The sequence below is a fragment of the Seriola dumerili genome, unplaced genomic scaffold (genome assembly GCF_002260705.1).
Source record: "Seriola dumerili isolate Sdu_G_001 unplaced genomic scaffold, Sdu_1.0 BDQW01000149.1, whole genome shotgun sequence".
NCBI classification, from domain to species: domain Eukaryota; kingdom Metazoa; phylum Chordata; class Actinopteri; order Carangiformes; family Carangidae; genus Seriola; species Seriola dumerili.
The window spans coordinates 3,460,338-3,486,481 of record NW_019174404.1 but is presented as its reverse complement, the minus strand read 5'-3'; the positions used below and the strand labels follow the sequence as shown (position 1 = coordinate 3,486,481).

Sequence of the window (26,144 nt, the reverse complement as noted above, 5' to 3'; positions counted from 1 at the left end):
GGGGTTTCGTGGGGACATGAGAGGCCCTCTGGTACCCTTAGCTGGAGACTCAGGCTTGAGAAACTGGCCACGGTGTTGAAAACCGCTTTCCTGTGTCGGACGCTCTGCCAGCAGTATCTGCCTTTCCTCTACACTTGTCTGCCTGCCTGTGTGTTCGGATATGGCAGGGGCTCGCACTCATGAGCTGGCTTGTTTCAGTAAAAGGATTGTACTAATATGGAACTGGCAGGGACGCAGGAAATATTTTCCTAACTGAGGTTGATTAATGGAGTGGGGAGGAGGGGAAAGTGGCCGAGTGAGAGGTGGGGAAAGGAACAGGAGCGAGGAGAGATAGTGGGTTTTCTTAAAAAGAAAACTATGTGATGGCTTTACGGCTGCTATTAATGTGTCATGAAGCAGTTTTTATTCAAGTTTCTTGAGATTATGTGGTGCTTTACTGTCAGGGAGGTTAAACTCTTTTTAATTGTTAAAGAGTATTTGTGCTAACAGCGAATGGTTGATTACTCAATTCAACAAAAAATTAAACAAAACTAATCTAACCTCGGGTCACACGTCACAGTGATGGATCTGTTGGCATCAAGTTCAAGTTTATTTTCATCTGTGTAGGAACCACAGGAATTCGACTCTTGTCCCAAGCCAATTTAAAATGAAAAAATCTCTCATACTGCTGAGGTGTTCAATGAGAAGATTGATACCACTTTCATGTATGTATGCTAAATCTGAAATACTGCAGGTAGCTTCTTAGCTTGGCCTAGCTCAGCTTAATGACTGGAAACAGCTAGCCCAGCTCTGTTAGATGAGAAAAAATTGGTTCCACTCTCATATCAGCACAGTAAATATGAAGCTGGAGCCAGCAGCTGGTTAGCTAAAGCTTAGCTTAGCTTAGCTTAGCTTAGCTGAGCTTAGTACAAAGACTGGAAACGGGGGAGTAGCTAGCGTGGTTCTGTCCAAAGCTAACAAATCTGCCTAGTGGCAACTCTAATGTTCACAAATTAAACGTCACGTGTTTGTTAAGTCCACACAAAACAACAGAGTTTAAAAGTGACAAGTTGTGTGCTGCACGATGTGCTAAGCTAACAGAATGGTATTGAGCTCTTCGTCTAAATCTTAGCAACAAAAGTGAATAAGCGTATTTGTTATCAGGCAAAAATGTTAGACACCCGCTGGTTTCAGCTTCTCAAACATGAGGATTTGTGGCTTTTTTTGTGATTTATTGTAAATTAAATATCTCTGGGTTATGGACTGTTGATCAGACAAAAGAAGTGATTTGAAGACACCACCTGGCGCTCGGAGAAATTTTGAACAACAAATCAGTTAACTGAAAAATAATTAATATCACCTCGGAAGAAATATCATAAAAATGCAGTAAAATACAGCAGTTTTCCAGTTTTATTTACAACCACACCAGAGAGTACAGTATGTAGTTATACTTGCTTAAAGTAGTTCAGGCTGCTGAGCTTTGCGTTCAGTGGTTACCATGGGAAAAATGGTGCGTGTAATGACGCTGACTGGCAACTTTCCCTGAAACTGATGCGGAGCAGATTCCTCCCGCTCTTGACCCCTGTTGTTTTTATAGCCCGCCTCAGTTCTGGGAGGCTGAGACGAGAGAGAAAAGAGGCAGACGAGAGCAGAAGGAGGGGGGAGTGGGCCCTCAAAATTTACGACCCTCCTGTTCCTCCCTCAGACACAGTCGGTCGTGCTTTCACTTTGCTCCGTTACACGACATGTTGCACTGAAACTGCAACAGACTGTGTTTGAGCTGCAGTAATGAGAGTGATTTTCACTGGCATGCTGTTGATGAGCAGCACATTGAATTGGTCTCCAGGACTCTGATGCAGACATGTTAACAGCTTACAGAGATTCACAGCACATACTGTACTGAGAAAAATTGTGCAAGGACGACACAGTCACACATGGAGCACACAAGGATACAAGACTCACTATAATATACACAGCAATGTACTGCGTGTATTACATTTAAACAATAAACAGTCCGTCAACTGTTGTGAATGTGATTTCTGTTGAACAGATGTTTGTCATGCACATTACATTTGAAGTTATATTTTTGTGTTTTGAGGTATCTGGCCAATTTTATGTAAACTGCACAAGTAGAGTAAATCTCATCGGGGTTTCACAGTTGATCTAAAACAATGATAGAGATAATAAAAGCCTTGTGTCAGTCTTATAGAATAAAAGCAGTTGCTAATGAGACAAACCTTTTCAACAATTACACACAGCTGCACCAGTGAGTTGATTAATCATTTTGTGGATCTTATCAATTGTCATTTTCAAGACTGTCCAGGCTCTGAAATGTGACAATTTACTGCCTTTCTTGGTCTTACATTATAATGAATTAATTATTTGGGGGTTTTGTAGTGTTGGTTGGATAAACACAATTTTAGGGCTTTTTTTTATTGCTTTTTGCAGTCATTTTGTTATAAAATGTAGAACTGCAATTGCTTTCATTATTGACTATTGGCCTATTTGATCAATTACTTTTTCATTTTTGTGTGAGAATAGTGTAAAAGGCCAAAATTTCCAGAGCAGTCCCAGTAAACTGCAGAGCAAGTTCTCCTCTTGTGCCTATTATTGCGTTATTACACAACCCGCTCTCCTGCAAACTCATATGATCAGCAGAGGAATGCAACAAGTTTACACCAGCTCTCAGATCTGGAGTTTGTCAAAAAGTCATTCTCGGACGTTTAGGAAATTCCAAAATGGTTCAGAAGTCGATGAAGCGGACTGAGCAAAAGCAGACGGAGCACCAAAGGCACATTTCATACTGTATCTGATTATACAGTGAGAGTGTTCAAGGGTGAAGCTCACCAGTGGTTCTCATTCAGAGCATGTTTGTAACGATGCTACTCATCCTGCCACCCCCTTTGGCTATAAATACCCCGGCCCTCCGCGCAGGGAACACCCAGCGCCTGATGCAGTGATAGCAACTGAAATCTCAGGGGGGTGTGTTTCTCTGTGAGCTCCTTCAGTACTCCACCAGCACGGTCAAGTTAGTGATGCTAATCTTTCACAAAGCCATACTACAGTCATAGGGAAGTGAAAGGCACAGTTGCCCTTAGATTAATTCATTAATAACTACGGTTGTTATGCTTTTCTTCCAGTCTGGCCCGGCACATACTGTCTGTCGTTTACAACAATGATGGTCACAGGTTTTTAGTAAGCAGTGGGCTCCTGATTTCAGACATTTCATTTCTCATTTCAATCAGACGACAGTTGATTTAGCCTGAAATGTCACTGGTACTGGGAGATGTTTTCAGCTGTATCTAGCTTCCTCCGTGAGCTCGTTGAAAATGCTGCCTCTGTATGACTTTTACTGTTCCCAGAGGACTCATTTTAAAACAACAACCCTGTGATAATGTGCTAAATGACTGAGGCTTAAGCTGCATGGCCATAAATATACATCTCCATGTTCCAGATGAGTCATCAAAAAAAGTTTTGTTTCTTGTTTGTTTGTTTTTTTTTCAGATGTATTTGGGTCATACTGAAAGTTAACTTACAACAGTTATTGGAAAGTACTTTTTTTTTTCAATTTTAATGTCTTAGAGTTTGAAGCTACAACCAGCAGCCATTTAGCCAGTTAGCTTAGCTTAGCACGAGGACTAGGAGCAGAGGGAAACAGCTAACTCAAAAAAAATCAGCCTACCAGCATCTCTTCAGTTCACTAATTAACACATTATATCTATATACTGTATATGTGCTTTTTGCTTAACTCGTAGAAACAGTGTAAAAGCGACAACTGACTGACTGATGTGTGGAGAGAGCCAGGGCTAAGCAGACATTTAGCCAGTTAGCTTAGCTTACTGCAAGGGCTAGAATCAGAGGTGAACAGCTGGCCTTGCTTTGTCCAAAGGTCAAAAATTGGAAATAAGAAACAACATAGAGCTGAGTAGTCCTACTATTATAAGTATGATCATGAAAAATGTAATGTAATGTCTTTAGCTTATACGCTTGTTTTCATTTTTAAATGGTGTGTCTTCACTTTTATCATTAGGAGAGAAAAGACTGAACACCCGCAGGTAATAATTCTGGTGTTGCTGAAGTGCAAACTTCCAATAACATTAGCATTACCCTAAACTCTGATGGCATCTACAATATCTTCCAGAGAGTGAACACAATTTCTTTAATATGAAGTTCACACATCCTTTTTGCACACAGCTCATCTCTTACAGGTTTCGTGTGAATATAATGACCATGAGTTTTCATTTTAATGCCTATCTGACTGTCTGCTCAGGCGGTAATCTGCCACTTTGACCAGTGGACCGGTAACTCAGTGTCGTGCCCTGCCAAGAGCCCCAGAACACCTGAGGGGCCTGGGAGTGTTGACCATAACACAGCAAGCGGGTCATGTGACAGTGCAGGTGGCTGCCAGCCTGGACTGTGGGCTGCTGCCAAGCTCCACAGTGACCCAGAGAGTTAGAGGAGCTGCAGGAGGGCCGGCTAATTCTTGTCAGGAGGAGGCTTGTCGTCCAGCCCGGAGCAGCCGAACTTACCCTCCTTCCAGCACATTTAACAAGCTAACATTCTTTCTGTGAACTTTTAGTCGTTTTTCACAACTGTGCTCTTTGCGGTTTGACTCAAAACCCTTTGGCATTTTCAGCTGTCTGGTCCTGTTAAAGCTGCACTAGGCAGTAGTTTTAAAGAAAAATGCACTCAGGTCATCCACTTAAAGCACATGTCTCATCTCCCTTTGTACCTTCTACATTTCTACCCAAGTGAAATTATGGTTTTAGAAGGTCTAATTCTTTCGAATGTCCTTTGGTATAAAGCCAAACCTAACTTCTTGCTGCTTGGTGTTGCAAATATGCAAAATTTAAACTTCTCTTTCTGACATTTTTGAAGGCGTTTTTGTTAAATTAAGTGGTGGGAAAGTGAACACAAAAAAAAAAGGGAAGGAAGAGAAAAGTAACAAATAACCTCACAGCACAGTGAGAACCTGAACCTGCAGAGCCAGAAAACACTCTTATCTTAACACTGATTAAACTATACAGTATTCACATTAGCTGCTGACACCACAGCCTGGCTTCAACAGTTTAAAGTCTTTGGCAAGCCTCTACAGAGACTATTGATCAGGATTAATTGAAATATCTTAGTGCCTGTTGGAGCTTGACTTAAATCATGACTAACTTTAGAGGAATACAGTATCTCAGAGGCTGTGAGGGCGTGTGCCTGCCAGTTGCACATAAATCTTCACTGCTGGTCTTTTTCCGTCAGTTCTACCCTCAGAGATAAAACACCATATAATCTGCTCTCTTCCCTCCACATCTCCTGCAGTATCCACAGAGTTGGCTTTGGGGGTTTTCATTGGTTGAAACTCCACACCACGCACACATCTGAAACCTGGCTCTTCCACGCTTCAGTTTATTGATAGTCATGTAAACCTCATGCCACTCCATTTTTAAGAGTGACTTCATCGCAGAAAGTTCCACGAGTGCTCCGAAACCAGCTCGCCCAGTGACTTTTAAGTGGCTTTTGTTCCCCCGGCAGTGGAAGGCAGGCCAGCGAAGGACAGTGCTGGCTTTCATAAACGCCTGGCTCCGCTCCTGCAGGTCCTCCTTCTGCTCTCTGGAAGAAACATGGTGCCTGATGTTTGCGCCCTTGGTGTAATTAACCCGGGAACTCATAAAGAGGCGTTCACAGCAGGGTGCGCGGCGGGCCCACTCCTCATGCCAGCTCCTGTTGGGCGGCTGAGATCCTTTTTCCAGATGTTTTCCATTAGCATGTTTGCATGCCAGCAATGCCAGACAATCCGAGGCCTGCTACACCTACTGTATACAGTGTACAATGCCCCAGTGTGTTGCGGCTCCATGGAGAAAGTGCCGTACATAAAGTTGTTAGTATCACAGGGAAAGGTGAAAGGGTGGGAGCATGCGAACAAACCAACAGACCACAGATTGTCAGTGAAATTTCCTTTTTTAAGAGTCTGATCTCACACTCCCTTCTACCAAAAGGTCAGAGGTCAGGTTTGGCTACGCAGAGCTGGTAGTGAGTCAGTGTTTTCGTCACAAACACATTAAACAGGAATTTAGATTGCGACATAACCCTGTGAACGGTAGTGATGATTCAGATATATCTGGAATATCTGTATCTATAAATGATTATCTGATGGATTACCATGAACAGACATTAATGGTTTCCAGAGGATGAATCTGAATGACTTTGATGAATGACGCTGCTACAGGAAAGGTCACATTCACGTCCCCTTCAGGATGATACTTTGGTATTTCATGTTATATGTTTACTGCTAATTAGCAAATGTCAGAAAGCTAACACACTAATCTAAGATGGTTAACATTACACCTGCTTGACATCAGCCTATTAGCATTGTGAGTCTGAGCAGGTTAGCGTGCTGACTTTAGCATTCAGGTCAAAGCACCACTGTGTCTATATATGGCCTCACAGAGCTGCTGGCATGGCTGTGGACTCCAACAAGACCTCCATCAACCAGGCGGAGAAAAAAACCTCTCACTTCTTCAGACACCAGCCTGCTGCTCTCATGTTTACCTACCCAAATAAAATTCTGCCTGTGCTGGGTTTAATGCACTGGACTGGCGCCATTAACAACAGATTGTAAAAAAAATAGTGTGAATTTAATAACTCTGCAATATGAACAAACTGGTAGCTTCACAAGCAATGTTGCTTCCCCTGCAAGCACCCGTGGCTCACGCTGGACTTATAAACGCCGCACATACACATGCAGTATTTGTGCTGCAGTAGATTACATCTCCATATGTGCAGTCACTGATGTTTTTGTCTTCTCCCCCGCCACCCTCCTGTCTCTGTAGACGTTTACAGCTTGGTGTAACTCTCACCTGAGGAAAGCAGGCACGCAGATCGAGAACATCGAGGAGGACTTCCGGGATGGACTGAAACTCATGCTGCTGCTCGAGGTCATCTCAGGTAAACAGCTCCTTACTTAACAGGATTAACAGAATGAAAACAGTTCGCTTGGGCAGGACCGTCACATGCTGATTTTGGATAGCAGGATCAACCTCATAGCAAGAGTTAAAAAATTTTTTTTGAAAATACCCTTATTTGCTTTCTTGCTGACAGTTAGATGAGAAGATTGATACCGCTCTCATATCTGTTCCTATGCACGTCACGGTGACACAGAAGCTAAAACGTTTTCATCTTCTGTAAGTGAAACTGAACATGTGGGTCTAGTTATGAAAGGGACTTCAATTCAATTCTTCAAATTTGATTGGATTATTAAAAAGCAGTTGTGGCAAAGCAATACAGAGCTGTTGTTAAATACGGAGGTGGACAGAAGAGAAACTGATAAATTAGACCTTAGACACATTCTTTGGAAGTGAAAACAACAGTTTGCTGCTGTGATAGACCATCTCTCTGCTAGCTGCAACCCATGAGCTAACAGTCAACGGCAGTTTTATACTAATAATACAATTATAATAATCTTTATTTATAGAGCATTTTACAGTAATAAAATAGACAAGACATAAAATCAACAGGTTTCAAAGAGAAGAAAAACAAATCAAACAATTAAAAATATTAGGTGACAAAAACCAAAACAGAGTCTTTCTGAGAGAAATAAAAGCCTTCAAGCTAAATCAAATTCATTTTAGCCGTGGCACTATTTTCGCCTATTGTATGTAGAGCAAAATGTTTTTTATTTTAAAGTTGAACGTGCCAGACATCATCATCATCATCATCATCATCATCATCATCATCATCATCATCATCATCCTCCTCTGCTCCTGTGTTTTCCTTGTGTAGGCGAACGCTTGGCCAAACCAGAGAGAGGCAAGATGAGAGTCCACAAGATCTCCAACGTCAACAAGGCGCTCGACTTCATCGCCAGCAAAGGAGTGAAGCTGGTGTCTATTGGTGCAGAGGGTGAGTGACAGGAGCTTTACTTCAGTTAACAGTGTCGCTGATAATTTTGGTGATTAATCTATTAATTGTTTGGTTTGTAGAACGTATGAAATTTGTGAAAAATGCCCACCACAGGTAAACTGAGCTCAAAGTGTCTAAAATATTAATTACCAAAACAGCTGCAGATTATTTGTTTGATGATTCACTATTAATCAATTAACCAGCTGCTGTCAGATAAAGGCATCACATTTTCAAAATAAAAGTAACTGAAGCCGTCAGATATATGTGGTGGAATAAAAAGTACAATATTTTAGTATATTATTTCCCTCTGAAATGGAGTGAGCGGCGAGTGCTGTCACATCTCATTTCCACATGACCTTCTCTACGTTTGTTTACACCTCACACTGCGATGCATCGATTTGAATTAGTCCATCAGCAAAATCAATGTCTACTATTCTGTTGTGAGTAGTTATGTATAATGTAGTCTCTGCCCCTCCCCTCTCTCTCTCTCTCTCTCTCTCTCCCCTCGTTACCATGGCAGTGCCGCCGGCTGCTGTGCCGTTAATGAGATCCTCATTTCGGAGTGTTCCGGTGGAGGTTGTGCTTTGCGATGCATTTTTCTTGAGAGTAAATCTTAGGATCAGCAATCCCCTCAGGGCCTGAGGCTGCTCATTGTTCAGCACAAATAACTCGGGGATGTCCGTCCTCCTCCCACCGGAGAGTAAACAAGTCTTTAGCAAAGTAAACACTCTACTCTCCCTCTCACTCTCTCTCTCTTATTATTTATCTTCCTCTTTCACAGCGACACACGGCCCTCTGGCATTTTCTGAATTCGGCATAGTTTGCATGTTTGTTGCAAACACAAACTTCCAAGTGTGTCCAATAAGTGATCTCAAAATATTTGAGGGATCTTAACGTGTCAGTACCCTCTGTGTTATTTAGCCGTGCTGATCGTTTTAGTTTCGAGTTGTTGTTGAGGTGTGTGTCTCTGAGATTTCTTCTGCTGTCCCAATCCAATGAAGGGGGAACAGAAATTTGATCACGTTGCTCAAAGCTCGTAAAAATGAAATTTAACAACTCGTCCTTCCAGAAACAAAAGTCCTGGTTACTCTTTTTGATGCAGATACTGCACTTTCTATTGCAGAAAAAGTCCCCTCCAACACTGTTCACACCCTTTTATTGGAAGATATCTCAAAACGTCAGCACACAGAACTGAAACTTTCTGAATGTCCAAACAGCATATATATAGAAAATATGTTATTTTGGATTGTTTGTGAACTGACCTTTTTAAGAATATGAACCCTTGTAAATGAGTCGATTCCAGGTTTAACACTCAGGGGATCTGGCTCTCTTAAAGGCGTGGGCCTGTTCTTTAGGTCCCACCCCGACACATAATAAAGTTAATCTCTGACCTCTCATGTTCAGCCCTTCTACTCTTTCCATCAGTAGCTTTTTCTGTTTCCCACACAAAAATCTTTTAAGGAAATCTTGACAAGGAAAAACCTTTAAGAACAAATGAGCTGACGAGCGCAAACTGCAGCTACATCTCCATAAATGTGGATCAATACAATAATGATTCCACATATTTCTACCCCTACATCTCTTCGTGATTCTGCTCCTGTCCTCGGCTCGAAGGTGAACACACACAAGCTGCTAAAATCTTTATCATCAAGTCCTAAAAGTCTTATTTTCTTAATACGCTTGAAAAAAAAACTTTTATTTTACAAATATTTTAAATAGTTCAGTTTCTTGACGAGGGCTGCAGGGATCTGTCAAGTACCGAAAGTCAGCATTGCTTTGTAAACAGAATTTTAATGTATCTTTTGTATCTTTTTATAGTATTTTCAGCTTCTTATTTCTTCATTGCAGAGCTGACAGTAGAGAGGTGACAGGAAGTGAGAGAAGAGAATAAGGGAGAGAAGAAGAACGATGCGTCCACAGGGACTTACTGTTTGATTTCATCTTAAATTGTGAATTTTCCAAATTTAGACAATATTTAATAAAGTCTAAGGTCTTTTACAGCAGATTTTCTCCCTTTAGCGGCGGCGCAGTTGGTGCAGTGGTTAGCACTGTTGCCTCACAGCGAGAAGGTTCTGGGTTCGAACCCCTGCTCCTGGGCCCTTTCTGTGTAAATTTAACATGTTCTCTCCGGGTTCTCCTTCTGTAAGAAACCATAATATTTGGGCCTCAGTGACGGACAGAAATAACTCGATAAGATGGAGATTTTTTTTTTTTTTGCAGTGCACAGAGGCCGGTATAAAAGCTCCTAAGCCAGACCAGCATTCCAGACAGATTAGCCGGCTGGAATCCCCCCCCCCCTGGTCGAGCGGCCCTGCTAACTGTGGCGGTGGGATGGGACTAGTCGCAGGCTCAGATCCATGCGACTCATCAGGGGGTTAGCTGTGGGTGAAGGATAAAGGAGATGGGGGGGTGGGGGGTTTCAAATGGAATAAACAGGATTTGTGCCCCCCGATGATCAGTCATGTTCATTAGAGCTAATCTCAACATGTATCTGCATGTGTCAGCCTCGGCCACCGGGCCCAGCTTCTTCTGCCTCCTAATTCAATCTGAGCCGTCTTTCACACACGGTTACATGTACAGACATCTGACTGACATCTCGCAGCCCGAGTTTGTCCGTCACGGTGGAGCAAACCGCGGAGCTGCCGTGCTCTGTGCCTTATTGGATTAGAGGCAGAAACGAATGATTATTGAAGGCCAGGCAAACAGGGTGACCTGCTGGAGGGGATTTTCATTATCGACAACACAGAGAGGACTGGACGCAGGCAGTTCATTCACAGCCTTCGGCCGCAGGCGCACAGCTGATTGACAGCTAAACAGGTTCAGGCTCAAATGACTGAATCATCACACATCTCATTCATTCAAAGGTTTAGTGCTCACTGATTCAGTTTCCCCTTTAGAAATACTGTGAGCCAAGCAGAGCCTCTGTGGAAAATCATGCAACTGGAGTTTTGGCTCTGAATCAACAGATTATCCGCCGTGTCAAACTGGGCTCCTGACCTCAAAGGCCCATGAAAGCTGTTTATATTCTGTATATCATACATTTGTTAAACACATGGTCGCAGGATAAAAAATATGATTTTTTTTTTTTTTTTTTTTTTTTTAAATCTGTCAGTTTCCTATGAGTGTGTTCTTTCTAATTGTGTGTCAGGGCATCATTTCTTTAACTCTCGCACTCCTTGTTATTGGCCGTTGGAATACTGGATATCTAATACTGGAAAGCAAAGTTAATGTGCTGCTGCACATATTGTAACTGTCTGTGGACAGCAGCCCAGTAAGCATCGATTAAATAACTGGCAGGTCAAAAGATGTCCAGACATCTAGGTTAGAACTTATTTAAAGGTCCCATGTTTTACACTTGTCCGGTATTTTATTTTAAGTTCTGATATCAATAAGAAGATATATTTGTGGTTTTAAGAACCAAAAACAATCTCAATAGTAGTTTAGGCTCTGATCCTCTTTTCTGATTGATCTGACTGTTTCTTGAGTTAGTGAATAAAAATATCGCAGATCTCAGGTAAACACTCAGAGAAACCAAATCCTGCAAGGCTTCTACAGTGGGTCGGGGTGGGCGGGGCTTGGGGGCATGGCTGAAGGAGGTGACTGCTTTGTTGTGACCTCACAATGTAACAGAAGTCCATTTTAAAGGCTCAGTTTCTGAATATGTTTCTGAATGAATGTCTGCACAACATTTCTGGCCGTCAATTTGGACCAAAGTGGGGGAGCAACTGTCCGACAGACCAACATCACATCGAGCTACGAAGCTAGCATCGCCAAAAATCTTTCAGTCTTCAACCAAATTTAGCCAAATTTTAACCTGAACATCTGGACAGCATTTTACCCAGAAATCACCAGATCAGTGCGGGGAACATCTGCCAGATGTGAAAAATATGAATTACAGGTCGCTTCTAAATGTGTAAATTCTAAAATGTAAACGTTGTTGCTTCGTCCGTCTTTCAGAGATCGTAGATGGGAACGCTAAGATGACCCTGGGAATGATCTGGACCATAATCCTCCGCTTCGCCATCCAAGACATTTCTGTGGAAGGTAATATGTGTGTGTGTGTGTGTGTGTTTCACTTTATTGAAAAGAACTCTTGCTCACTGTCTTCATTTGCAGTTGAAAACACTCTTCATTGACACAGTGTCTCAGCGTAAAGACCTTCATCACGATCTCACCCAGCTGCACAATACCAGATATGGACTTGAACTAATGCACGTTCATTTGAATATGAATGTTTCAGAGACTTCTCCTTCCCTTTGGAGGTAGAAATGTTTACATTATGGCTGGCTCCTTGGTGAACATATATAATGCATTTACAGCGTAATCCAATTTAAATGTCAGAAGTAATCAGGCTTGATTCGTTCAGCTTTAGATTTCAAAACCGTGCGTTTTAGAGTATTTCACTCTCACTGTGTGGGTGCAACACAATACCAGACACCAGCTCAGTATCCACTGGAAACAAGAGAGCACGAAACATCCGAGCAATCACACATGCTTCCCATTCACTTCACCTCCACTTAATCCACCACTAAACAGGGATTAGTCGGGAGTCGGTCAAAGTGAAAAACCCTGAGAGTTTCGCCAACCTCACAATGATCCCTTCTTCCCAAATGCAGAGACATCTGCCAAAGAGGGCCTCCTGTTGTGGTGCCAGAGGAAGACTGCGCCCTACAAGAATGTCAACATCCAAAACTTTCACATCAGGTAAGGCTTGAGGGAGGAAAACATGATAAGTCATTAAAAAATGTTATTTATACTCACATTCGGAGATGAAGTTACAGTTAATGAGATGAGATTGTGGAAGCAGATGTTCGAGCCTCTGCATCAAACATCAAATCAGGCCAAAGACTGTGAATAAACAGCAGGGCCACCACCTTCACCTAAAGTCTGTTTTATTTGGTGCATTTTCATATTTGGCTGTTCTATTACACCCACAGTTATATCTGAACCAGAGGTTTTGGTTAGTTATCGTCCCACAAGCTTAAAGATTTTGCTGAAGGGGGACGTCAATACAAAATCCAGTTGTGCTGTAATTTAAGCAAAGTAACATGGACTGATCCCAGTCAGTCCTGACTTGTTATTCATGGCGGTCAAGAAGAAAACAAGAAGAAAGAGTCGGATGTGAGCATCAGTCCAGACTTCTTCATTTTGTTACTCCAGACTTTTAAAACTTGGTAAATCGCCCAGCATCACTTGTGTCTGTCCGTCGATGTAAAACCTGCTTTTTAGATTCAGCTCTTCAGTTTTGAGGCATCTTGGCTCAGTTATCAGCGCAGTGAGTTTGAGTGATGTTGTTTTCATCTCGCCAAGGAAATAACACCAAGAGACATAAAATTAGTTTCTGATGACTCACCCTTTTATCGGTAATAGATAATTGACTATATATCAGTTATAGGACATAAATAATAATGAAGAACAACTGTTTGGGTTGCCAGGTTGTGAAAAACCTGTCAGACTGGTGATATTCTTTTCTATTTGGTGATAACAAATGTTGGTAATCCATCACTTGTGGGTTTCACACTTTCTAATCAGCCATTTGTTCTTCAGTTATACTTTTTTACAAGTTGGTCGAGATTCTCTGGATGTTTCTTTTTTCATAAAGTGATGCGTTCAATGATCTTCCTGCGGGCAATAAAAACCTTCAGTGTCAACATTTCCTCCAGCATCAGAGATGTGTCGGATAAATACAAGCAGCCAATCGCAGCTGTTCAGTCTCCACATTTTATGTTGGTGTCTTCGCTGCAACTTCTTAACAGAAAACTTTAGATTCAAGCTTCAGACACAACGCCGTAGCGGCACCGGGCAGGAACACGAATCCCTCAGACCTGCAACTACGTCTTAAGGACGCTGTTATAAATTAAAATGTCGGCTTGTCCGGATCAATTAAGACTTTCAGAACAGCAGGATTACATAAATATGTAATTTCCTGACAGTCGCCATTAGTGGCCTCAGACGGTGGTGACGGTGAACAGAACAGACCTAAAGCAGACGGAGAGCAGAGCAGCAGACGTGCTCTCATAAACCAGACCGGCTGAGCGGGACAGGACGTGGCGCTAACCAGCCGGCGCATTTAGATTTACACCAGCAGATCTGTTGCATGCAGACAGTTAATGGAATAAGTGCCGAACCCGAATGTGAGGACGTGAGTTACTCTAACATCCTGTCTGGATGTGTCTGCCATGAACGGGTCTAGTTAGTCCTGAATCCACGTCATGGGATGCCTCCGGGCGTGTTGAATTATTGAGAGAAAAAACCACTGTGATCCTCAGATCAGTGGATGAAAGCCGAGGCGAGAAGAAAGGTGGAGGTGAGGTCATTTCAGGAGAAGGGAAAGGGAGAGGCTTGATGATCCCTGTGCAGGAGAGGGGGACTGTCAGCGTGGACCCTTTGATGTGGTCTCTCTTTGAGGGATGAGAGCAGATACATCTCTGTCCACAGATGAGACGCAGACAAGGAAAAATACTGATTTTTTAATGTCGTCTCTCGAGCGCTGGAGTGCTGCAGCTTCAGGTGTAAGAGCAGCCTTGTAAAAGTCCCTCTTGTGCATTACAGGCTTTTAATGGCAACCAATACACTTAAATAACCCATCGCACTAATTCTCCACCAGTAAATCCTCCAAAACTCTTCCAAACTGAGATTGAGATTGCACTGCACCATCCGGTCAAACTGCTTTTAGACCGCCTGCTTTCAGCATCAAGGCTGCTGATCAATGAAGCACAGAAGGTTAAACTAGAAATAACCAGATATAATTAGATACATGATCAATGATTTACAGACAAAATTCTGTTTAACTGTAACGCTAACTTAAACTTTGTCCTGGAGTTTAAATTTAGCAGCTGTGCAAACCTCAGTACTGCATTTATTGTATAAGCGCTTAGGTTGTACATTTGTATCTTCATTTCTCTCATTGTTTATCGCAGTCGTTCCCAATTCATGCCCCACTTAAAAATCTGAACAATGTTGGAGGCCCACATCCGACCCCGTAACAATACGGAGGTGAAGTTCTCAGAGTACTTTTTATTTTAATGATAATGATTAAACATTCAGGACTGAACTGAAAGCCGTCACTTGTCGATTCACCTTCTGTCTCTTGGTGCTAACCACTTTTCCATTTTGATACTCAACTTTTTGTCGTGGATTTAATCTTTTAGTGAACAATCCGACTGTCTCACAATAGGTTGATAACCGCTATATAGGTATTATAGAGAGTATATGGTTTTAAAGCAAAATTTAAAGCTGCTATAACCAGTATCTTTGCATTAACAATAGATTCGCTTATTATCTGTAACATGAAAGGTGTTAATCAAAGTGATGAACTCACAAGGATTCACTCCCTGACTTTGTTGTTCCTCTCAGCCTCTTATAACTCTTTGTTTTGGTTTTTGTGGTCCACAACTTCACTTTCTCACTTCCATAGTGCGGTTTTTGGTCGCAGCAGACAGGAAAGTGCTTTACAAACCCACTGAGCACCACCTGCTCAGCAGCCAGACCAAGTCAGTGGCTAGCCGGTGAACCTTTAGCATTTAGCAGCTAAAGAGCCAGACAGAGTCAAACTTTAATTGATGCTAGTGCTGCTCCATGTTTGCTTCTTCATATCAACTTTAATCTGTCAGCATTATGTTTATAGTTTGTTGTGCTGCCTCCAAGTGGAAAAATAAAAATCACTTAATGCATCTTTAACTTAATCTGGAAGATACAGCTAGCAGCAGTCTTTAGCTTTCATATTTACATGCTAGAAATATAATAAAATATATAAATAAACTTGCATGACTCGATAAAAACATAGTATTTTCTCGTTGCTTCTCTCGAGTGTGGCGCCTCGTTGCTGCTGCAAACCGGACCACATCTGTAAGTCGGCAAGTCACCGTGAAACCACTTGCCAAGAAAATTACTCAGGAGAATTAAAGAAAGGCAGTGCCACAGCACCCTGTCTGTTCAGTGTACTAAAGTAACCGAGCAGAAATTTCTTTTTCTCTGAACATGATCCAGAATCTGGCCCTCAAAAGCAAACCGACAGCGATTACCAATTCTGTCCTGAGTCCTTGAAAATAATTTTAATGGGTCATTTTTCACCAGAGTTCCCAGGTTTCTAACGTTTTTCTTCTTTAGCACAGACCCCCCCCCCCCCCGCCCCCCCCCCCCCATATCACACTGATCTCAACACACTCTGCAGCTCTGTCCTAACTAACCTGTACTGTATGTATATGCTCCATTATATATTCAGACTGGAGAAGAGAGTCTTTGGGTCTCGTCGTGACAAAGCATCAAAAACATTTCCCCAAACTTTAGAACCTGAGGTTTAACTTTAATCAGAGACTTTGCGGTACACGTGGTTCACTGAAATAACCCATCATCCCCATTTAGGCTGATGCTTTCTGCTGTGTTACAGTAACACACCACGTGCTGCCGGGAGGACGTGGGTGTGTTACATGAAACTAATGAGGGAGACAGATGGGGGGGGGGGGGGGGGGTAGTCTCGATCAAAGATTAAAGACAAATTCCTTCTCTTTTCGTCAACTCATTACGTTTCCCCTCACGTTCGCCCTAACCTCTCTCTCTCTCTCTCTCTCTCTCTCTCTCTCTCTCTCTCTGTTTCAGCTGGAAAGATGGTTTGGGTTTCTGTGCACTCATTCATCGACACCGTCCAGAACTCATTGACTATGGAAAACTTCGCAAGGTGAGGGAACGTTGTCTGACACCATGAGCCGCTAAGACCATGAACCACAAACGCTGGCGGGAGTCACCATGAGTGAAAAGCTTGTAGGGAAATATTCAGTCAGACAGGAGAAAGAAAGGAAACCGTTTTGCTCTGACTGAACCAGTGAAACAGGAGATGTAAACACTTGTTTCATTATGATAACCTGCCGGAAGTATTCTTGTGAGAAAGCACCTACAGAGTAGAGATATACATAAATTATAATTATTAATAATTTTAATAATAACCATAATAATATTAAACTTTATTTGTATAGCACCTTTCTTACAAGAAATGTCAGACAAAGTGTTTTACAACAAAGACATTACATCCAACAAGTGCAGTGACATAATGAGTAACTTAAAAACCTGATCACATAGAAGGCATAAAATCAGTAAGAATCAATACTTATAACAGCATTTAAAAGAAGTGCTGAACAGTGCATAAGTGCAGTAATTAAAATAAATCTACACCATTTATTGTTTTGTTAGTGGCAAAAGACATAAAGCATTTATAAGTTCTGGTGATCGAATTTTAGTTTCAAGATTTTTAAGATTTTTCTTTTACAAGCAACAAAATATATAAAAGCAACACTTAACCGTAACCTTGATTAACTGATGCGTAGGAGAGATTTCTCTGTGGTCACATTGTTCCATGTACAGTAACTAGCTACTGTCCAATAGAAGCAGTTTCCAATCAGGATACTACAGTGACATAAAAGATCTTAATGGTCCCACTGTGTCTGCTGTTGACAGGATGACCCCATGACCAACCTGAACACAGCCTTCGACGTGGCAGAGAAGTACCTGGACATCCCCAAGATGTTGGACGCAGAAGGTGAACAGTCGGGGGGGTGGGGGGGGGTGATGATGATGATGAGGAGAACAGACTTTTTCCTGTGTTCAAAGTCAAAAAAAAATATACTCTCTCAGAAGTGAGAGTGACAGAAAGCTCCTCTCAGGACATGGATGTGAAACCAGCCATCTAACAGCCACATCTGCGTTTCCGCGGTGATTACCCAGGTGTGCAAAGGTGTGAAAAGGGCAGAGCTCCACATTCCTCACAGGCCTACTTAAAGTACATTATGTTACATGTGTACTGCTGAATCAGTGCTGAGAGGTCGTTTGCTTTCAGAAAGCTGAGAACCAAAAACACAGAGAGACAGACTCTCCCTTTTCCACCATGTCTGTTTGTTTATTGATCACATGGGACTAAAGATTGCTTTGGCTTCATATGAACTTACTTCTTGTCCCATCCTCCAGGGAGATCACTTCATTAAAGTCTATACAGTTTGGCTTTTTCCGTGATCTGAGAGACTGTATTTTGGCTTGAACGCTCACACACGCAGCTGTGCACACAGAGGGAGACAAACATCCATTTTCTATTGAATATATTATTGAACTGAATATGCTGTTCTCCTAGTACAAATCAATTCAAGTCTTCAGCTCACGTAGTTAATGTGGACGTTAAAATCTCTGTGTTTAAAAGAGACGAGGTTTTAAAGCCGATCCTCCCTGTTCAGCATCTGGACTGTGATACGACCTGTTTTTCTTTCCACTCTGGATACTGTTTATGAGAAGAGCTGAGCCCCAGCTCTACTTCCTGTTTCTTGATTTATCTGTTCTCTGTTTAACAACCTCCACTGCCCTCCTCCATCCTCCACCCCCCCCCCCCCCCCTCCCCTCCCTGACCTCCTCTCTTCCCCGCAGACATTGTGGGCACTGCCCGTCCGGACGAGAAGGCGATCATGACCTACGTCTCTAGCTTCTACCACGCCTTCTCAGGCGCCCAGAAGGTATCCTGGATGCAGCGTCTCCTTCCTCCTGCTCCTCCTCCTCCTCCTCTACCTCACTCCCCTCCTCCTTGTGTTTCTCCTAACGGTGCTCCTTCTCTCTCTGCAGTGCACATCGCCCCCCTGCAGGGGTCACTCTCCTTCTCTTTCCGCATGGTTCACACCACCAAATGCATGATGGGACGACGACACTCTGTTCTTAGAGGCAATGAGCACAAGTGTGTCTCCAGTGTACCTCGTTGTCACGGCGCCGCAGGGCCCTCAAACTCGCTCCCGATTAGGGTTTTGTTGCTCTGAACAGAAGCTGAGCGGAGTGGGAGGTGCGGCGGAGCTTTATCTGATAAATGAAGATGATTGCCTGTGATGAAGGCGAAGAGAGACAAATTGGCCTGAAGTCTAGCGTGGCGGGGGGGGAGATGTAACCGTTTAAATGGATGGTTATGTTCAGCCTCGAGAGCGACAGATTAAATGGAGGGTGGAGTGAATGAATGAAATTAAAGGTGGCACTTCAAAGTCAAGCAGCGAGCCGACGGTTCATCTTAATGGATGCGCGCCGGTTTGGCTTAAGTAGAGAGTCTGTTTCCTTGTTTCTCTGCGAGACAGAGGAGCTGTGTGGGACTTTCTCTGTTGGGCAGTGACTGACTGTCGGTTAGTTTGACAGCCACCTTGACGTGCAACAGGAACCGTGAGACGGTGCCTCGTCTCAGAGCATCAACCAAGCAGGAGTTACATAAGAGCCAGGTTGATTTGCGAGGCAGAGAGAGAGAGAGTTTCAACACAGCTGTGTTTAAGCAAAAATGTCTGTGTTTATTACTGGAGAGAGTGGGGAGGCGTGGTCTGCCCCCCCACACACACACAGACACAGACACACACACACACACACACACACACACACACACACACACACACAATGAAAACTACAGCTGGACTCTCGGTTGCATCACAGCTCTGAGAAGTTGTGGGATGGGTCACAGCTGGTTGTTAAATTCAGTCAGACGAAGTTTCGTTACAAAATACGAAAGTTTAAAAGTTCAGAAAGTTTCCCTGCTCACAAAATTAATGATATTTGATGCCAAATTTCTGGTTGTATTTTTTGGTTGAACAGCTGGAGGCGATTAATTTTAACACGTCTTGAGATGAGCTTCACATATTCATACATTTAAAAAAAAAAAAGAAAAGAAAGAAAAGATATATAAAATAAAATATATTTTCATTTCGTCCACCCACCTCCCACTTAAAATTCTGCCACATTTCTTCTAATATTTTTGAGAGAATTGAACCAAACCGAGTTGAAGACAAACTGGAGGTAGACTGGAGACGACTTGTGCCCTCAGTGCTGCCTCCTCTTGTGATTACGCCCCCTGCTGGCCCTTGTGTCTCTGCACACTTTTACTCTTGTTGCATTTTTTCTCTTCTCTGTCCCCTCTCCCCTTCCTCTGTTCCCTGGGCAGATATCATTAGCACCTTGAGGCCAGATGAGAAGGCCGTCATGACTTATGTGTCGTGTTACTACCACGCGTTCTCAGGCAAGCAGAAGGTGAGAAACTAAATGAAAAAAAAACAAAAAAAACAATCTCCAAACAATGAGCGGATACCTGCCAAAAGTGGCTGGCAGCGAATGACAGCCGAGCCGCAGTCTGACTTTGCCAACATTTGTTTTTTCGCTGCTGAAGTGTGATACCACAGTCTGATCCTACGACTCTGCACGACAACAAGAAGGATAATATCAGGCAAAACATCAGACTTCAAAACGTCTCAGCTGAAGGTTCAGAGATGCTTTTTGTGCGGAGTTAAATTTTCTCATGCATCAGCAATTCTATTGATGTTTTTTGAATACGAAAATCTGACTTCTGAAGGCTTAGTATGGTAATTTAAAGCTGCTTCTCAAAGAAAAAGCCCCCAAAACCGTCTATACACCAGCAGTCCGGCAGCAAACTGCGGGGCAGACAGGGTTGGAGACCAGCTGGTGAACATAGTGGAGCATTTAGCTGCTAAAGAGTCAGATATTTCCCTCAGGAGTTTGTGGAGGTCAGAAACACAACTCAAAGGAGAGTAGATATTGAACTCAGATTCACCAGGTGGCCAGAAACATGTAAATGAGCGACTGTTTTTTTTTGCTGGTATTGCAGGTTTTAAGCATCTTTCCTGACCTCCTCTCTATCGCCTAGACAAACGAATGTCAAGAGTGGGGTCAAAGTGGGAGTCGGATCTCTGGATTTTTTAATTAACTAGCCCAAGAAAAACACATATTTGCATTGCTGACATCTTATCTCCAACAGATCTGTTGAACAGTTTTTGTTTTATGAGCCTTGAAGCGCTTTGACTTCATACTTTTCTTTTTATCGTGGGCGGCCCCCCCGCTGGGAAACACGACCCCTCAGTCGTTCAGAACCTCCCCGTCTTCCCTCTGTCAGCGGCGTATTGATCCTTGATACATCGCTCAACCTTCCCCCTCCGCAAACTTGAAGTTCTTACCCTCTCGGGGGAATACATTATTCCAAAGACATGCCAAATCCGCTCAGGATCTGTGCAGGCAATAATAGAGACGTATCACACACACACACACACACACACACACACACACACACACACACACACACACGCACAGACAGGTTATCCGCTAAGTCTCCTGTACTTATTAGGATCCACTTCTTAATGGAGCGATTGAACCTCCTGAGGAGAAGGAGTCCGGAAACAACTGCTGGCTGGCACACAGTTTTACGGTGCTGGCAAGGGTTTAACATAGAAACAGGGGGTTGGGGAAACACACTGTCAGACACCTCAGATTCTTCCCTCCGGGGCAGAAATTTCCCCGTAAACACCATCGCTCTAACTTTTTCTCGTTGGCTGGATGTGGATATGGTAATCCTCACATTAACGTTACAAAGAAAGGTGCATGTTCGCAACATCTTGTGCCTCCCGTGTATTATCTTTACAGTCATGATGATAAGAATCTAATTTGTTTCCTGAAAGTTAAATTGGTCACAGCTCTGATAATATTTACAGACCCCTCAAGGAGTCGTCCGTCCACCCGGATCAAAACAAGCCTGCCAGGCTGAAAGCAGAAAGTCAGGAGTTACATATCTCCTTTGCTGTTTTGTGCAAGAAAAAGATTTCTGAAAATATAAAAGCACCAGAATGTAACATGAACATAGATGAAGCAGAGTAATAGAGGTCACATGACTGAGGTCACTGTGGTCATGTCCTCGGTGATGTCTCTGAAAACATGTGGCGGTTTTATGAGCTGTGGAAGTTTACGATGTGCGATTACAAACATATTCCACATGTGGGGTATTTTAAAGCTAATTATCTTAATTGAAGATTAAATTGCTTAACATTTGACTTTATAGGGGAAAAACAAATTAATTTGAGTATCATGAGGAGATTTTGTGTTTTCGCCAATTATACCTGGCAGTGTAGAGAAGGCTTTAACAACGGTTACAATCGTATAGGGAGATAGAAGTTTACAGAAATTATAACTCAGAAGTTGAAGTAGAGATAATCGATAATTTTATGCAACAATGGATGACATGACGACCTGTAAGATGACTGATGATCGGAGGATTTAGCCCTGGATTCAAACATAATGATAATACAGGAGAGACGCACTGTGGCCGTGTCCTCATTTGCTTCTAAGATAGTTTTTTCCTTAATAATCGATCCGTCCAGTGTCGTCCCGCTGCTACCTCTGATGTCAGGGCAAAGTAATTCATAAAAGCGGCCCTGGCTGTCAGGGCTGTCAGTAAACAGGCCTCATGTGCAAACATTTGCTCACAGAAGCACGACCTGCACATCCTGACTGTCCTTTTAAGGCAGCTCGCCCGCTGCTCCTGGTGGAGCCCCCCGGAGCACGTCTCCGACCGAGCCAAGTTTCCTCGTGATCTCTGGACAAAAGGAGGCTGGAAGCAGCCCTCTGTGTGGAATGCGGGTCTCTGAGCTGTGAAACGGGGCGGGAGGGGACGTTCGAGTCAATGTAACTGTGCGTCCGTGCGCTCTAAAAGGACACCGCTGCGAGGTTATGCTGCATTTTAAATCGATTTGTTTCCTCGGAGGGAAACTGATAGTGGTGCAGTTTGGGCTGATTCATTACAACGACATGGATTTCATTCGATTTTTTTAATATAATCTACTTTAACTTCATCACTTTAGAACACCGGTCGTTTACATTTCCAAGCCTAAATCCGCTGCACATTTTCCAGACTTTATGCATGTTGCTTAAATTTCTTGCCTCTATTTTCTCTATAAACCCTTCTCTCTTGTTTTCAGTGAGCTTTCCTGACTACGTGTTGTCATGGAAACTCCGCTTCGCTCATGCATTGCCAGTCCAGTGATGAAGGACTGACAGGCCATGTTGAGGAAGTGTTGTGTCATGGATGAGACCTTCTGTTTCCCCCCGCTGGGCTTTTTTTATTCTCACGGGAGCCTCGCTCTTTATTCCCTTCAGTCTCTGTATGTAGGTTGAGAGTCTAAAATAACACAACTGTACACTGCTGTTCTATAAAAAGACTGTGGTGCAGGGAGAAAGGTGCCCCGACACCTGACGACAGGTACTAAATGATGTGTCCTTGTTAGTCGTCACTGTCGCTCTCCAGAGTCCTTCCTGCTGGAAAAAGACGTTAGATTATTAATTTTGGTGACATCTGGTGACATTCACACAAGCCCAGACAGTTTTACAGAGGTAGCATCATGCACTAAGCGGTCCTGTTTTCACTGGCTTGCTGCATTGTTGCTGATCTATTGCTTTATCCCCAAAAAATGACTGACTCGGGACAATCCTGCGTAGGCAGTGATGAATATACTGTATGTAAATCAAATATATCCGTTTTAATTTCACGGAGCACACACCAAATACACGTGCATTGTGCGGTATAGATGATTGAACACCAGCGAAGCTCAGTTTACATTTCTGCGTCTCACACTGTTTCTCCCCTCGCCCTCGTCATCCAGGCGGAGACAGCGGCCAACAGGATCTGCAAGGTGCTGGCTGTCAACCAAGAGAATGAGCAGCTGATGGAGGACTATGAGAAGCTGGCCAGTGATGTGAGCACACCCCGATTTTCCCTACAATTGTCCTGCACCTCCACTATCCCCTCTCTCTACCTCTATTCTCCTTTTTTTTTTTTTTTTGAGTCATTCCCTCACCTCCCAGCCCAGGGGTGTCTGTGCTCTGTACAGGTCCAGGGTTAGAGACCACGAAGCTGGTAGATCAAGATAAACAGGCAGCCAGGAAAATACTGGAGCTTTAAGTCTTCAGCACACAAAAAGAAGTCATTTATATAAGACTATAAACATGTTTTTGCTTGTTTAAACTCATTTTAAACCAACTGCAAATGTGTTTTCTTCAACTTATTTTCAACTATATGCATTTTAAGATTGATACAGCAGTTTTTCTACCATCCAGAAAACCAGGTCATGTCATTACAACATGAAAATTGAGACTTGAAAGTCACTTGATGCCAGTGCAATGGATTACCTTTTACCAGCGAGATTAAAACTCTGCAAGTTGCTTTTCATACTATTGGCTGATATTAGTTTATCACAGATGTATCAGTGATGCTGCACATGTCAGCCAATAAACAGAAAACTGCCGCTGAGAATCAAAATAGCTTTGAAGTGGTTTTGAAATAGTGTTTATTTTTCAACTGAAAATATCCAGAACTTAGTTAAAGATTTTATGTTTATGTTATGTATTCATCTAAAGAAGGAATATTGGCTGGTGTGTATTTATCAGATTTACTAAAACTCTTGGTCAGGCTACAGCTACAGTTATTTTTTTTAAAGTTATTTTTTGCTATAGAAAAATTGTCAGCCAATGAAAATGACACACAAATTGTAGTAAATGGGATGAAACATGCAAAAACACGGCTGTGGATCTTTAAATCAGACGCAAAATGTTCTCTTTTGATTGCAAGAAATTAGTAAAAAATTTGCTAACCAATTATCTCAACCTTTATTTTTTTTCACACATTAATCACATCCACTACACCTCATTTACTTCCTCTCTATCAATCATGATTCTGCATTTTTCTTCTATTTGCATGATTCTCCTTTACCTCTCTGACCTTCTTCTTTTCCTTAAACTTGTTTTTCCTCCATTTTCTTCCTCTTTTTCTCACCCTTTACCACACACACACACACACACAACGCACACTTTCCCACACACCAACAACACCATCAACACTCCAGCTGCTGGAGTGGATCCGTCGCACTATCCCCTGGCTGGAGAACCGCTTGCCGGAGAACACCATGCAGGCCATGCAGCAGAAGCTGGAGGACTTCAGAGATTACCGCCGCCTCCACAAGCCGCCCAAAGTGCAGGAGAAGTGCCAGCTGGAGATCAACTTCAACACCCTCCAGACCAAGCTGAGGCTCAGCAACCGGCCCGCCTTCATGCCCTCAGAGGGAAAGATGGTCTCGGTAGGTCACAAAAAGTTTGAAGAAAAAGAAAGTTTGAGATCCAAACCTTCTTTGTGCAGGACAAGGCAAGATTTTGTTGAAGAGTTCCTGTACATGAATCATGATGTCAGATGTCATATGAGCTCATTTTAACCCATGTCTCACTTGGTGGCTTTGAAATGTCTTTTATTTTAGCAGAAGATGTGACCAACAGACTGTTAGCCCCGTTAACCAAAGACTGAAATTGTATGAAGTTGTATATGTAAAGAGTTACACAACTGCATGTTTATATTATTTTTTTGAAAACATCAGCAAAACAAGTTGTTTGTCAGAGTTTTTGTTTTTTCCATTCAGTTTAAAGCTGCGATGATCAATATTTTTACATTAAAGGAGCTATTTTTACATTAAATGAGCTATTTGTAAGTTTTGCTATTGCTACATAGCCAGTGTTAGCATTAACAGCTGTTTACTTACCAGTCTAAAATAAACATTTCAAGTTTTGAGTTCAGCATCAAACTTCAATCCATCACTCACCAAGAGCTGTTTCCAATGGTGAAAAGAAACCCTCTTGTTTTGCTTCTATTTCTATCACTTATTTTCTTTTACTGGGGTTAGCATGCTAACCAGCTAACCAGTTGGCCCCTCAGCTCTATGTAGCATTTTGGCATATTTCAGCTAATAGTTTTGGTTTTACAGGCACAATTTTACAGTTTAATAGTCACTTGTGGGTCACAGTTCTCATAAGCGTCGCAGCAGGCAACAGTTTTAAGTGGAAAAGCCCTGAAAATGAACCCCCCTGTAAGCTAACTGTCCAACAGCAAACACCAATTTAGCGAACATGGAGCATTTAGCAGCTAAAGAGCCAGGTATTTTTCTCAGGAGTTGCTGGAGGCCAGAATAAAGTGAGTATTGGATGCACATTCATCAAGCAGCCAGAGTGAATAAACAACTGTTTTCAAACAAAATCACCATATAAATTTTAGTGAGGTAATAATAGGTGGGTGTTGTTTCTAGGTTATTTTCATTGCCCACAAGTGGCCAAAAGATCTGTTAAAGCAGGTTTAGCTTTAGTTTAACATCAGTAGATGTGCACATATGATATTTTGTTTTGCTCACAGCATTTTCCCCATTTGTAGACATTGTTTATTTCCGCCTGTTTTTGGCTAGAATAAATCCTTTGGTACTCTCCTTTGCGTCACTCAGGACATTAACAATGCGTGGGGAAATCTAGAGGGAGCAGAGAAAGGCTACGAGGAGTGGCTCCTAAACGAGATTCGCAGGCTGGAAAGACTCGACCACCTGGCGGAGAAATTCCGCCAGAAAGCAGCTATCCATGAAGCTTGGACTGAAGGTACTGAACATCTTAAATGAGCTGAGAACAGCTCACTGTCT

General features: G+C 42.6%; 1 protein-coding gene across 3 annotated transcripts in view; it reads left to right on the top strand.

Annotated features, from left to right (window-relative positions):
• The window catches only part of LOC111225279 (alpha-actinin-1), a 56,861-nt gene that overhangs the window by 21,527 nt on the left and 9,190 nt on the right, over positions 1-26,144 (top strand). For all 3 annotated transcript variants that reach the window (XM_022750050.1, XM_022750047.1, XM_022750048.1), the window contains exons 2-11: positions 6,801-6,915; positions 7,750-7,869; positions 11,827-11,913; positions 12,486-12,573; positions 16,468-16,546; positions 17,320-17,401; positions 18,274-18,359; positions 23,304-23,396; positions 24,543-24,773; positions 25,956-26,103. In XM_022750050.1, coding sequence (XP_022605771.1) covers positions 6,801-6,915; positions 7,750-7,869; positions 11,827-11,913; positions 12,486-12,573; positions 16,468-16,546; positions 17,320-17,401; positions 18,274-18,359; positions 23,304-23,396; positions 24,543-24,773; positions 25,956-26,103 — 1,129 coding nt within the window. The remainder of the gene's footprint in view (positions 1-6,800; positions 6,916-7,749; positions 7,870-11,826; positions 11,914-12,485; positions 12,574-16,467; positions 16,547-17,319; positions 17,402-18,273; positions 18,360-23,303; positions 23,397-24,542; positions 24,774-25,955; positions 26,104-26,144) is intronic.